This window comes from Protobothrops mucrosquamatus, unplaced genomic scaffold (genome assembly GCF_001527695.2).
Source record: "Protobothrops mucrosquamatus isolate PMUCROS unplaced genomic scaffold, P.Mucros_1.0 scaffold1425, whole genome shotgun sequence".
NCBI lineage: Eukaryota > Metazoa > Chordata > Lepidosauria > Squamata > Viperidae > Protobothrops > Protobothrops mucrosquamatus.
The window spans coordinates 191,160-205,670 of NW_015387610.1; the positions used below are offsets into that span (position 1 = coordinate 191,160).

At 44.5% G+C, this 14,511-nt stretch overlaps 1 protein-coding gene across 1 annotated transcript in view; it reads right to left on the bottom strand.

Annotated features, from left to right (window-relative positions):
* Positions 1 to 13,698, bottom strand: part of LOC107292795 (homeobox protein DLX-3-like) — a 17,089-nt gene extending 3,391 nt beyond the window's left edge. Inside the window, exons 1-2 of the mRNA XM_015821919.1 lie at positions 13,368 to 13,698; positions 10,848 to 11,032 (exon numbers count right to left, since the gene is read on the bottom strand). Of these exons, the coding sequence (XP_015677405.1) occupies positions 10,848 to 11,032; positions 13,368 to 13,698 (516 nt within the window). The remainder of the gene's footprint in view (positions 1 to 10,847; positions 11,033 to 13,367) is intronic.
* Between the last annotated feature and the right edge of the window lie 813 nt (positions 13,699 to 14,511).

Sequence of the window (14,511 nt, forward strand, 5' to 3'; positions counted from 1 at the left end):
CGCCAACTGGTCATCCAGTGTCAGCCGTGAATCCAGGAGGACACCCAGATTGCGCACCCTATCCGAGGGGGCCAAAGTTTCGCCCCCTATAGTCAGCGATGGAACCAGCTGACTATGCCGAGGCGCCGGTAGCCACAGCCACTCGGTCTTGGAAGGGTTGAGCCTGAGTCTGTTCCTCCCCATCCAGACCCTCACGGCCATATATAACAAAATCAGATAGTAGTCCATTACTTTGGAAGGCAAAACATTAGGCCACCCCCCCAAAAAAAAAGTCCAAACAAAAAAACCTGGATCACTGACCATGATGACCTTAGGGGAAAATTTGTTTCTGTCATGGGGCAGTCTGTTAGTAGGAACAAAAACTCATCTGTACACCCTCAGAGCATTTCGTTGGGTGCAATTTTCAATGTGTCAGGTTGTCACCACTATGCTATGCTCTTGACCTATCAGAATCCAGAAACATGCCAACTTGCTCCCTTAATTTAGATCAGGGGTGCCAAACTGCCGGCCCACGGGCCAGATGTGTCATGACAAAACCGCGCCCACCCCATTGCGGGCAATGGAAAAAAACTTGCGATACGTCGCAACACGTCATGTGATGTTGCGAGTTTGACACCCCTGATTTAGATCAAAGCAGTTAAGAAGCCTTGTTGTCCTCAGGGTGCTTGACTGGCTCCACATTCCAGTTCAGCTTCTTTACCAGCCCCTCATGACCTGCTTAGCAGGGAAGGCTTGTGGGAGAGGATGACAAACAAGGCAGCTTTATGTCTGAATGTGGGAGCTGAAACAGAGGAAGCTAGCTCTGTTGGGTGTGTGCATATATCCAATCACACATGTTTGGTTTACATCTGTTTAAGAATATCATGTCAAGCATGGTGAGTGAGCATTTGACAAAAGACCATAATATTTTAATAGGAGTCCAGAAAGTTTAGTTTTCATCAGATTAATTAAGAGGTAACATGTCCACAGAACTAAATCCACGTTTGCCTAAAATCCAAGCTTGTGATAAATGACACCTTTCTACTTTGGTAACCATCCTAGTGTTTCCTTTGTTGTGAACTGTGATTGAAAAGAAGAGTCTTTTCAAGGCTGAGGCTGAGGCCCTTAATCTGCTGAGGCCCTGCTAACACAACTTTTGCTAGATATTTTTGTGTAATTAATTAGTCACATTTTTCTAATGGAACAAATCTCAATCCATTCTTTCTAAGTTGCTTTTCCTCTCCTATCCTGGAAATTTTTCAAAAAGCAAGTTACATCAGGGTGAGGTAAAAGGTTTCCCACATTTTACCCTCTTTGTAAAAAAGTATCTCAGAGAATATACTCAGTCTCTGTCTCAAACATGGAAAAATGGCCAAAAGAATGAGGAAAGCAAGACTATAGAAGATTTCTTTCTTCTAAAGAAGCAAATGTCTTTACCCTGCCTATCAGTTCTTCTCTCAGACCTCTGAGGTATAGACTCCTAAAACTCTGCACATGTCCTAGATCAGGGGTAGGCAACCCAAAACACTCAAAGACACACTTGGACCCATTTCCCACCGAAAACAAAACACAGGGAGCCGCAAAACCCTTTGGATATCTAAAATGAAGATAACACTGCATATATCCTTTTTTACCTGTGTGTGTGTGTGTGTGTTTGGGCCGACAGGGTGCACCAAACTCAAGATTATATATATATATATATATATATATATATATATATATATATATATATATATATATATATATATATATATATATATATATATATATATATATATTAAAAACAATTCTAAAAACCGACGACTGATTCCTGGGTGTGTTCATGATAAAAATGTATAAACAACAATGAGCACCAGGAAAAGTAAAAACCTTTAAAAAAGTTTTAATAAATAATGATCCAAGCTTTCACCGGCTCTCTGACGGCATCTTCAGGGATCTACGTAGGTCAATGGGAGGGCGCTTCTTATAGCCAAGCCACCTTTGCACCCGGCCCATGGGCGCTACCGTAACGCCCCACCGGCCAATCGCCGTTCCAACCCCGTTCTCACTCCATTCAGCTGGTCTGCCAGAGCTGTTCCTATCCTTGCATCATCACCCCACTCACCCTCTCTCCTCCTTCCTTCCTGCAACCCCGTGTCAATGCCTCGTCTGGCTCCACCGGGGGTGGGGCCGCGTCGTACACTAACGTCATCACCCCTCCTCCTCCCAAACACCCTGCGAGGTATGCTGCCTTGATCTACCCTGCGCGATGTTTCTCCTCCTCCCTGTCCGGCAGGCGCATAACCGCGATCTCTGGATGCCGGCATTAACTCACTTTCTTCTCCCCCATCGATTAACCGGGGGCACACACCCATCCTTACACTGCTTACGCTACTCCCCCCCTCATCCTGCAGCCGTACCTCTTCCTTCATTCGGTCTTTCCCCTTCTCTCCCATGCCTTTGACCCCCCCCTCTCTCTCCCCACCGAAGTTACTCGGCACGTCCGTAAGGCAGCCGCGCGGGAACGGGTGATCGCCCCTAAAACGGGATGACGTTGCTCTCCTTCCCCCCTTTCTATACCCTCCTCCCCCTCCCTCCTGTCCGCACCACCCCCTATCCTATCTAGTGGCCGCCGCCCCCTACCTGTCTGTTCTTTTCCCCCCCCCTCCTGTCGAAACGTCTTTCCCACACCCTCTATCTTTCCTCTTCCCTGTCAAAACTCCTTCATTCTCCCGCAGGGAGGCCGGCATTAACTCACTTTCTTCTCCACCATCGGTTAGCCAGGGGGACACACCCATCCTTGCGCTGCTAGCGCTGCTCCCCCCCTCCTCCTGCAGCCATACCTCTTCCTTCATTCGGTCTTTCCCCTTCTCTCCCATACCTTTGACCTCCCCCCTCTCTCTCCCCACCGAAATTGCTTGGCACGTCCGTAAGACAGACGTGCGGGAACGAGTGATCGCCCCTAAAACGGGACGATGTTGCCCTTCCCCCTTTTCATAACCTCCTCCCCCTTCCTCCTGTCCGCACTACCCCCCATCCTATCCAGTGGCCGCCGCCCCCTATCTGCCTGATCTTTCTCCCCCCCCTCCTGCCGAAATGTCTCTCCCACACCCTCTATCTCTCCTCTTCCCTCAGTAAAAACTCTTTCATTCTTCCGCAGCCGTCCTGAAATTACTTTAAAAATGTGATCCCCGGGTATATCCATGTTCAAAGTCAGTCAATAGACGTGAGCACCAGGGAATACAATAAATAATTTAATAATAATAATTTAGAGATAAAAGTTCTTAAGAATATTAAAAAACCTTTAAAACACATAGAAATCAATAAAAGTGCCTAGCTTTCGTCGGCATCTGCTGACATCTTCAGGGCTTAGAATGCTGGTCAATGGGAAAGTCCCTTTATAGGTTTAATTAGGACATGTGCACGACTCTTCGATCTCGTCACTGGGCCGGTTATACTAGAATGTACTCCAGGCACCGAGTTCTTACTAGAAGTTGTCCTTCCCGCACGATCCGTATCAGTGTAAGTAATAGCAGGGGATGTCCTTTCTTGGAGGTTTAGCACGGGTAGAGCCTCTACTCCCCTTCTTTGTGTAATCATGTCTTCCAATTTCCTGTCTTGTCCATTAGCCTTGTTTTCTTTTCTGCTCCCTCTAGGCTGTTCTAATGCACAGCGCTGTTGTCCCCCCTCCCCTTCGCACCTCTCCTCTCTATGTTTATTGCCGTTTGTTAGGGTATTTAACCTAATCACCATTGCACTCCCCTTTCTTCGGTTCGATGTCCGTATGTCAATCTCTTGGGGATTATCTTCTACTGATGTGGGTATTTCCCTATTTCTTGCCCATGACCGAGTGATCGTAGCTCCAATCTGCTTTCTCCCATCCTCTTTGTTATTAGAAGTGAGGGAAGGAGAATCAACCCTCCCCCTCCTTCCATTCACCTCCCGACCAATTCCAACCGAGCTGTTAATACAGTGATCGGGGGTTATGGTTTCCTCCCTTCTTATTACACTGCGGGTATCTCCAATTCTCCTATTGGCTGGCCTCCAGCTCTTTTGTTGTTCCTGGGGGGGGGGTGTCAGTTTCTTCAGCACAAGCCGTTTCTTCCGCTTCATCCGCAATTCTTTCCGATCTTGGTCTTTGAGGTCGTTTCTCCATCCCGGGGAGTGGGGATTCTCTTAAACAGTACTCCTGCTTCTCTTGAACGTCCGTTGCCTGCAGATGGTGATAGGGGGGCAAGACTCTTTTAATGGTTTTCTCCAATGGTGCATTTGGTGGCTTCGTAAATTGTCTGCGATGGGGTGGGGGGTTATCTGTACACCAGGCTCTTAAGGTCAGGTGTGCTGGGCAGAGATCAATATGCCGGTTAATAGACTCTTCATTGGACAGCCATGCCTCCTTGAGGAGGCGTCCACTCTTTGTATTGTCACTGGCTAGAACTTGTGCTTCCTCAAAATTAAAACGGTGTCCAGTTTCTGCCATATGCGTCCACAGTTGGGAGTACTGCTCGCCCCTTCTTATCGCCAATCTATGTTCTTGGATTCTAGTTCCCAATCTTTTTGAAGTCTCCCCAATATAGTTATTAGAACAGTCCTTGCAGTTAACCCTGTAGATGATCGATGCTTTTTCCATATTGGGGAGAGGGTCTTTCGGGCGCATAATGGTGGCACGCAGTGTCCGGGCGGGCCTATGAGCTACTTTCACATTGTAGGGAGCCAGAAGCCTGGCAGTAGCCCCAGAGACATTACAGATATAGGGGAGGGTAACCAATGTCATCCTGGGGATGGGGTCCTCCGTACCCGGGTTCCTTAGGGACTCAGGTGGTCTACTATGTCGTCTGACAAATTTTGTTGGGTAACCGTTAAATTTGAATACCCGGAAGAGGTGGTTCCTTTCGTCTATGCGAGCTCTAATGGAACTGCAGTGAGAGCTCACTCTTTTAAAGAGGGTCCTATGGATATATGCAGTGTTATCTTCATTTTAGATGTCAAAAGGGTCTCTCTCTCTCTCTTTCTGTCCCTCCCTCCCTCTCCCTCTCTCCCTCCCTCTCCCTCTTTCTGCCCTTGGTCTGCCAGTCCTCTTCCCCCACTCTGTGTGTGTGTGTGTGTGTGTGTGTGTGTGTGTGTGTGAGAGAGAGAGAGAGAGAGAGAGAGAGAGAGAGAGGTACTTGCGCTTCCCCCTCTCATTCTCTCTTTCCTCTCTCCCTCTTTCTTTCCTCTCCCTCTTTCCTCTCCCTCTCTCTTTCCTCTCTTTCTCTTTCCTCTCCCTCCCTCCCTCTCTTTTTCTCTTTCCTCTCTTTCTTCTCCCTCTTTCTCTTTCCTCTCTCTTTCTCCCTCTTTCCTCTCTTTCTCTCTCTTTCTCTTTCCTCTTTCTCTCCCCCTGACCCTCCTCCGCTTCAGGCCGACTGCGCCCAGCAGGGAGCCTCAGTAGCCAGTGAGGAAGGGAGGAGGGGAGGAAGAGAGACAGACCATCTCCTCGCTGCTCGCTTCCAATCCCAATGTGGTGAATCCTGCTTGTGATTTGGGACTGAGAGGGGGAAGATCCTGAGTCCGCAAGGAGAAGGGCGGGATATAAATTCGAACAATAAATAAATAAATAAATAAATCCTGGCTCCCAAGCCGTAGGGACTTCCAACCACAGAGCTTGCTTGGCTCTGTTCCCAGCCAGCGTCACGCGCGCGCAAAACAACAGCATCAAAATGCTGCGGTCGAGACTTGCCTGCCTGCCTGGCCCCCGGGCCTCACTAGCCAATCATTTGAAGCGAGCAGCCTCGTCCGCAGAGAGAGGAGAGGAGAGAGTGAGGGCGGATGAGCCGAGTCTGTGGCAGGGATAACAAGGGTTCAGGAGATGCTAGCACGAAGGTTCCGCATCTTTTGACTTACCTCGCCTTGCCCCCCACTGGTTCTTCGCCCGAACAAGTCACCCTCTCTCTCTCTTTCTCTCTCTCTTTCCTCTGCCTCTCTCTCTCTTCAGATGAGGAGAGAGAGAGAGAATGAAAGGCAGATGGCGCCGAAGGGCCAGGAAGGGGAGGGGGGCAGGAGGCAGTAGAAGGCGCTCAAAGGCGCCCGGGACACCACGAACCAGCCCGGGGAGATGCGTGGCGAACTCAGCTGCCCGGGGAATGGCCCGGGGACAGCCCAGGAAGCGATGCCCCCCTGCTGCCGGCCCAGCCAGGACTGCCGCCGGCCCGGCCTGGGGAGACGCATAGCTGGCTTGGCAGCCCAGGAACGGACCAGGGAGCGATGCCCCTGCTGCCATCGCCGCCCCAGCTGGGACTGCCGCACGGCCCGGGGAGACACGTGGCCGGCTCGGCGGCCCAGGGATGGCCCAGGAAGCGATGCCCTCGCTGCCGCCGCCCCAACCGGGACTGCTGCTCAGCCCGGCCCGCGGAGATGTGTGACCAGCTCGGCTGCCCGGGGATGGCCCAGGAAGCGATGCCCCCCTGCCACCACCCCAGCCGGGACTGCCGCCCAGCCTGGCCTGGGGAGATGCATAGCTGGCTCGGTGGCCCGGGGACGGCCCAGGGAGCAATGCCCCCACCACCGCCACCCCAGCCGGGACTGCCGCCCGGCCCAGGCAGACACGTGGCCGGCTCGGCGGCCCGGGGACGGCCCAGGAAGCGATGCCCTCGCCACCGCCCCAGCCGGGACTGCAGCATGGGGGGGAGGGAGGAGGGGGAGGAGGAGGCTCCGGAGCTGCAGGAGATGGCTCAAAGAGCCGTATGCGGCTCCGGAGCCACAGGTTGCCGACCCGTGTCCTAGATAGACAGAAGTTTTATGCCAAAGGACACTAGCACATGCAGAATAGCATTTATCCTGATAAGCACACTTTGTAGAAGGGAACTTTGGTTTTGAAGAGGAAAAATCTCTACTGTTGATTTGTGTCTGGTGAGGACAATGAAAGAAAAAAAATTATTAGCCCCAAATGTGAGATACGAGACTTAGAAATTGGGATCATTTAAAATCTGGAAATGATAAAGATTAAACGTTAAACTTAAATATCAATGGGAAATCAAAGTTAAGAAAAACTTACTAGGTTATTGTCTAAAAGGTGGAATGTCAAATTAATTAAGATATGTATAGACTGAAGATTATTGATGAATATTAGAAAGGTACTTTTTGTTTGATTGATAGAATAAGAATTGTATTGGTTCAAACATGACAGTAGATATTATGGGGGAAAGAGAGGGAATTAGTTGTTGTAATACTTTGAGATTTGTACTGGTGATATTCAAATGTAATGGAATTACTGTGCTCAGCCGCCACGCTACTTTTCAAATATGTAAATGTAATATTGTAAAATTAATAAAAAACTTGGAGAAAAAAAATAAAAAGGCAGAATATTATATTTCCCCAAAGGATCTTAAAGGCAGAAATCACACCCCCCCCAAGTCTCTCTGCCCCAAGCAGAGGCCAGGTCTGTAGAAATGCAGATTTGATAATCCTTTCAGAAAGATTGGAGCCAGGAAGCTTGGAGCTGATGAGATTAGAAAGACAAAGACCCCTAAAATCTACATCCCCCACCCAAACTCTAAGGACAGGAAACATGACCTTTAGGACATAATAGGATTAACCCACCAATACCAAAAATGACACACTCAAAAGAACCTCAGGTCAAAGTTCATGCCACAGGAACAGGAACTCCAAACACAAAAGCCCAAGAAGTTATAAAAACCCACCACTCCCAGCTACATGTGGTCAGCTGCTCCAGAGTCTCATGTCTTGTGGTTCTGCTCTTCAATAAACTACAACCTTCTTTCTAAAGCAGTCTCCATTTTGTTTATTCCCAGCTTGGACTGAACCCTGATGAAGATTTTTCTTTCAACACAACAAAGTACATTTTACTCTGATTTCATCCTTGCCTAAGGAGTTATGTGCTTTTTGGCAATCCAGCTTTGTATATTATTTTTCTATCTTTCATGTGGGCATATCTAGGGTGCATTAATCTGGATGATCACTAATGGCAGTAAAGACAGTTTCCTGTATCTCTTTACTGCCCTTCCATGGTTGCCTGAATTTCTGCAAGCAAGATATGGTATGCCTAGCCTCATTTAGTAGAGGAAATTTCCAGAGCTATTTAAGTTCTAGCTTTGTACTAATCTCATAAACTTGCCATCCTATTTCCCTCTAGAACTATACAACTTCACATATATCATCAAGAAGGGCTACAGAAGATGATAACATGAGGGTTTGTTTGGGAATGGTATGTATGCATGAATGTGTTATTTCTTCTGTTCTTCTACGTCACCTCCCGCCTGGACTACTGTAATGCTCTATACATGGGGCTCCCTGTGAGGAGCATCCGGAGGCTTCAACTGGTCCAGAATGCGGCCGCACGGGCGGTGTTGGGAGGGACTCGTCGCTCCCACGTAACACCGCTGCTGTGCGAGCTGCACTGGTTACCAGTGGCCTTCCGGGTGCGCTTTAAGGTGTTAGTTACCACCTTTAAAGCGCTCCATGGCATCGGACCTGGATATCTCCGAGACCGCCTTCTGCCACAGATTTCCTCTCACAGACCAGTACGCTCCCACAGAGCGGGCCTCCTCAGGGTGCCGTCGGCCAAGCAGTGTCGGCTGGCGACCCCNTGGCCTAGGGAGAATTTTAAATAGGGACAATTTTAATTAGAATTTTAATGGTAACACAGCGGTAAATATTTGTTTTTAATTGGTTTTTATTGGGGATAGTGTTTGTATCGTTTTAATATGCTGTAAGCCGCCCTGAGTCCTGTTGGGAGAAGGGCGGCATATAAGTTTAATAAAATAAATAAATAAATAAATAAATTTGGCTTCATCTTAAATTAGTTGACTGAAATGAAGAAACATTAGGGTAAACAAGAGGGGACATTTGGATAAAAGGACAATGGCCTCAGTTCACTTCTAACATTGGACCCCAAAACATCCTCTAGAATGTGCTCAGAGGAACCCTGTTTCTTCATTCTGTGACTCTGATCTCAGTAGATTTTGGAATTTCAATAAAGTAGATTCAACAAATCCTGCCTTAAATATAGGCTACCCATCATATTTGACAGATCACCTAAATATTTTCTTTCTGTTGTCATCTTTAGGTAAACCATGATAACTTTGCAAATTGGATTGCAAATTGCCCATATAGCAGAGAAAAGTAGCCTGGGTTCTTACAGCAAGGCAAGCTAAAATAAAATTGACATTGTAGTGATGTGAACTTAATCAATACAATTCATTTATAGTTCAGTGTATCCTTGAATATAGCCAATGGAAACAATGAAAGATGCAACTAGCTTTGAGGCCCACTGTATGTAGCAAGAGGGCATTTATGTGTTTTAAAAACATTTATAATTATAGCGAAAACCTGGGTGCCTACTGGCTAGGTTTATGCATTATACTTCACTATTAAGGAACACGGTGGCTCACGTGGTTAGGAAGCTGGGTTGGAGGTTAGCAAGCCCATGTTTAAGATCTGTGTGCTGCTGTGTAGCAGGGTGAGCTCCTGTCATTTGCTCCAGCTCCTTGGCGGGGACATGAAAGGAGCCCCCACGGGCATCTACCAGGCAACAGTGATGTCGCCAGCTAATCCTTTCAACCCAGAAGCACCTTAAACGGTGCCTCCGACACAAACAGGATGAGACTTCACTATTCAATTGATCCATTTTCTCAGTTCTCACAATACAATGGCACATAAATTAACCAAAGAAATATATAGCTAAGTCATCAAATTAAAACATTAAAGAAACCACCCACCCTCAGGTTAAAACCAACCACTGTTTAGCATGTGTTCTGGGAGCCTAGCTCTTGAAGTTCTGCTTTGGAAAATTAGATCTTTTCCACTACTTTCCTGATAAAAATGTTATTCCTGATTCTCCCAACATCCGCAAATACACAGATATCATAAAAAATAAGTGACTTATTTTTAGGCTTATTCTTGGGTAATGTTTATAGAATTACAGCCAAAGTTAGTACTCACTTTTGAATGGTTTCATATATTCCAAAAGTAGTATTTCTGTTTTGTCTTTAGTTTTGTTTTAGTTTAGTGCTACTATTCAGATTTTTCCTAAGGAAGGGATGAGTACCAAATGTTATTTTAAAAAGGCAGCATTCTCTTCCATATATATTACCCCACTGTTTTAGCTCTTATCAAACAAAACTAAGAACTTGAGAATTGTTTTCAATCTGACAGATCTTATCCATGCTTGTTTGGAAAAACATCCCACTGACTTTGATCAGCTAGACTCCAAGGTAAATATACGTAAGACTGCAGACTCATGTATCCCTTCAAGTTTTCCCAGAACTCCCCTGCAGGTTAATTGCTCCCAAGTATTTTTGCAAAATATTGTAACTTGTCCCAGCTTGCTTACTGTTGTTCTATTATTACATTTTGTATTTATGACAACTCATGCTTTCTCTTAATTAGAATTATTGTGATCATCATTGTTTGCCTTCCATATGACAACAGATGAACTCACCACCTCTTTTCTGTGATCCCCTTAATCCTAAGTCATCACTGTGTTATCATAGAATTCACACAAATATTTTACTTCTCAACATGCAAAGAGTTATCTACTGTAAATGGTTAACAATCCTGAAAAATAGACTCTTTTTTGTTTTTAAACCTTAAACAAATCTAGGGATACACAGAGACTGGGATAAAGAAATGAAATATTTCAGAGGACAAATATGGAAAAATCATTTACAAAATATTATGAAAAGAATGGATGGATTGGGAGAAAATTAATAACTAGAAGTTACTGAACTGATTTTAATTCAACCAGCCTGTCTAAAGCACTAAATTTTGCAGTTCCCTGAAATTTTGCTGGAGTTTCACACAGATATACACTCATGTTTCCAAAAGGCTAAACAAAAGTTCTCTCTCTCCCTCTCTGTCTCTCCCCCTCCTCCCTCCCGTTTCTAGAGTTTTACCTGAGTTTGGGTCAGTCCAAGTTGTGCAGCCAACTTTGCCCTCTCTGGCAATGCCAGATACTGTGCCTTTTGGAATCGTGTTTGCAGAGCAGCCAGCTGGTAGCTGGAGTAAATTGTGCGGGGCTTTCGGATTTTTTTGGGTTTTCCATTGACTATCTGCACTTCAGATTCTTCCTTCACTGAAACTGGAGAATTGAGACAAATGAAATACACTGGGGGAAAAAACCCAAATAGCAGAGAGAAATGTTGCAATGATGTTCAAAAAGAAAGTACTGCTGGCTTCTAAACCTTTGCTTTTATAAAGTAACATAGTCTGTTCCATTTGCAGAACCCATGCTTTGTTTCAGCAGAGGAATACAAATTCACACTCAACTGCTGGAGATGAGAATGAAGAATGAAGGAGATGAGAAAGAATGTATTGTCTTTATTAATTCCCAACAATACAACACAGAACAATATGAGCAGATGCGGAGCAAATATATTCGGAATAAGCCTCCCTCAGCTCAGTGGAATTTACTCATAGGTAACTTGTATCAAAGGGCAGCTATATGTAGTTTGTATGAAGATTGTTTGAATCAATCAATCAATCCACCTGTTTGTACTTCAGAAATTAATTCAATCGCTTGCTTGTTGGCATAAAAAAATTAAACTCCTAAAGTTCAGAGGCTTTCTACTATTCAATTTACTGGAGAATTGGGAGGTGGAATTCCATTAAAAGAAAGATTTTTGGAAATTGATTAAACTTTTATTTGGTCTCTCTCTTCTTTTGCTTGATATATGTCCCCCACCATTGCTTTTTATTACTTTTCCACTGAATTTTTTTTCTTGTTAGCCTCTCCTTTCTCCCCTTCCTTACCCCTTTTAGTTTTCATTTTTTGTTCCCCTGATATTTTTAACAGGATCAAGAAATAGTTCAACATAGGAGACCATTGCAGGATTCAGCCTAGGTGCTTTCTGCCTCACAAATGGACTTCTCCATTCTTCCATTTTGACCTAGCTCCTTTTTAAAAAACAGAATTTGTTATGTCTCTGTCTCACTAGATCCTTGATGTGTTTTTTTCCTCTTTTGCAGGCAACATTGGCCAGTTACAACGGAAGAGTTGGAACCACACAACCCCAGCATACACCCTTCCTGAAATGTTTGTGGGGAATGAGGGCATGAGTTGTAGGTCTCAGACAGTTGTAGCTAGAATCTACGTGCCAGTTCTGTTTAAAGATAACATTCTTTTTTATCTTTACCATTTTCACAGTTGTGTATTTTGTCTTTCAGTTTTCCAACTTTTATGCTACTTCTTTCCCTGTTTTTTAATTCATACAAATAAATGGGTGCCCTCGCACATATCAAATTGTGGACAATGGTGTCAAGATTTTAAGCAGCAAATGAGCAAATTTTGCGCATATCACAGGTCTGTGTGTGGGAGAAAAACAAGCTACTAAAAATATCACATTTGGTGAAATAGTGTTTTAGGGGGGGAAAGGGGACCTTTCTTTTTAAGGGGAAGGGGAAAACAGATTTTTTGCCTCAGGAAAAAAGTCTCAAACTTAGCACTGATATTTTTCTCTCTAAGAAAAGTTCCAATCTTCCCTTCCTTAAACAAAAGATGGAATTTGAGGTACTGTTGCAACAGTAGCCTTTGCACTTTGCAAATTAAAAAATAATCCATGAACTAGCACACAAAAATTGGAAAAAATGTGCAGACCTTTTCTTGCCCAGGAACATGGAAGAAATAATTCAAGGGAAGGGGGATAAAGGCTGATTTGATTCTTTTTGACCCTTATCCTGGACGGGAGCAAAACACAAATCTTGATCCAAAATGGATCAGTAATCAGTTCTTCAGAGAATCTCCACTCATTAAGGAAAAAGGTTGGAGAGCCCATGACTTTCTATTGCTGAATTTCATAGCCCTGCAAAATCAAGCTTACAATTGTAAGAGTCGTTTCATGGCAAAATCTGAATTGGGCAAGAAAAAAAGGAGGACCAAGATAGAAAATATATTTCAGTTATCCCTCAATTGTCTTTTATAGGTGGATGGTGGAGTGTGTGTGTATATATATAAATGTGTATATGTATATGTATATTGTCCTAACACTGTCACAGAAATCATTAGAGCTCTCTAAAGTTGATGGATATTTTTACTGATGGGACAATTGATTTTTTCCAAAAATTACAGAAATAGTCACAAAGCACAAAACTCTAAAGGAAGACTAGGGGAAGGGAGGACAGAATTCCATCCAAGGGTTCAATGGTTAGCATTTAGAACACTAGAAAAGTTTGGGTGTCTTGTATGTAATGATAAAAAGGGACATTGTGTCTAATTCATTTCTTTCTACTAAGACAATACTTTCTGGCAAGGCAAAATCTCTTACACACCACTGTTTAAAATATTTCAACAGAATGGGGGAGAACAAATCCCACATTCCAAGAGATTCCAAGACATTTAATCTCCCTGAACCCCAAATAGGGACAGTCAACCTCTCAAACTCACATACTCTGGACTTTGATTAAAAAAACTTCCTTACCTGTTTCTTGGCTAGGCAACTGCTGATCCCGGAAAGATCCATATTGCCTATATGAGGTGCAATAAGGATAATTAGATTTAGGGGAATATGTCCCAGCAGCCCCAATCCCATTGAAGTTAAATTGAGGTTGGTATGCATAGTGGTTCAAAGGTTGAGTATAAGGTTGACTGGTGTAATATACATGTTGAGTAAGTGGGGTGCTGTAGCATTCCAGGTCCGTAATAGGTAATTCAGGAAACGTAGGGGAGTCCTTGGTGGCTGCATGGCAACTGAGTGAGCTGGAAATGTCAGTCAAAATGCTGGCAATCTTCTTATCAAAGGATCCACTCATGATGAGAAGGGCCCACTAATGGAAGGTCCACCAATTGACCCAGGAAACCAAAGAACAAATGTGTGCAAGGCTTGCAACTAACTTGGGCAAATCCTCTCCACCACCACCTCTTGTTGAGTAGGCTTACTCAGCCATGGCTCCAGTAATTGTTGCTCTTGCTGCTCTTGCTGCTACTGCTACTGCTGCTCTCCAGGGAAAATGTGTAAGAAATCCTACCCAGCCAGCTTGCTTAAACCCTTTAATTAGGGAGCAGAGAGGGGTGGATGCTACATTCCAATTGGCTCCAGAAATATTCCCTTCCAGGCAAAACATACTCTTCCCCTCCCTCTGTCTCTTTCTATCTCTCTATACTGAAGGGATTTTATTGTGCTTATGATTTTAGTATGTTTAAGTTTGACATTAGCATTTCTTTTACATATAGTAACCATTTTATATTGATACTTATAGTGTTATCATGTAATCATTGTTTTGTTATTTTGTAATCATTATTTTGTAGTTAATTGCTTGATCAGATGCTTTATATATATATTGGAAAAGTAAGGGCTTCATGCTTTAGGTATAGGTGATTGCTTATATGAAAAGAGCACAGTAAGGGGAGGGGGAAAAGGAGTTATGGATGGAGCCTGGGTTGCTGTGTATGAGTCATCATCTAGGAATTATTTTTTTGTGCCATCTTATGCCTAGTACCAAGACCTGATCTTTTTGTTCTGGAAAGGTATAAAAGGTGGAAGACATCTTTTCTGGTTGTTGCCTTCATCTCTCTACCAGCCACGAAGAGAGATGGGGTCACCCAACTCTATTTTGATCAAAATA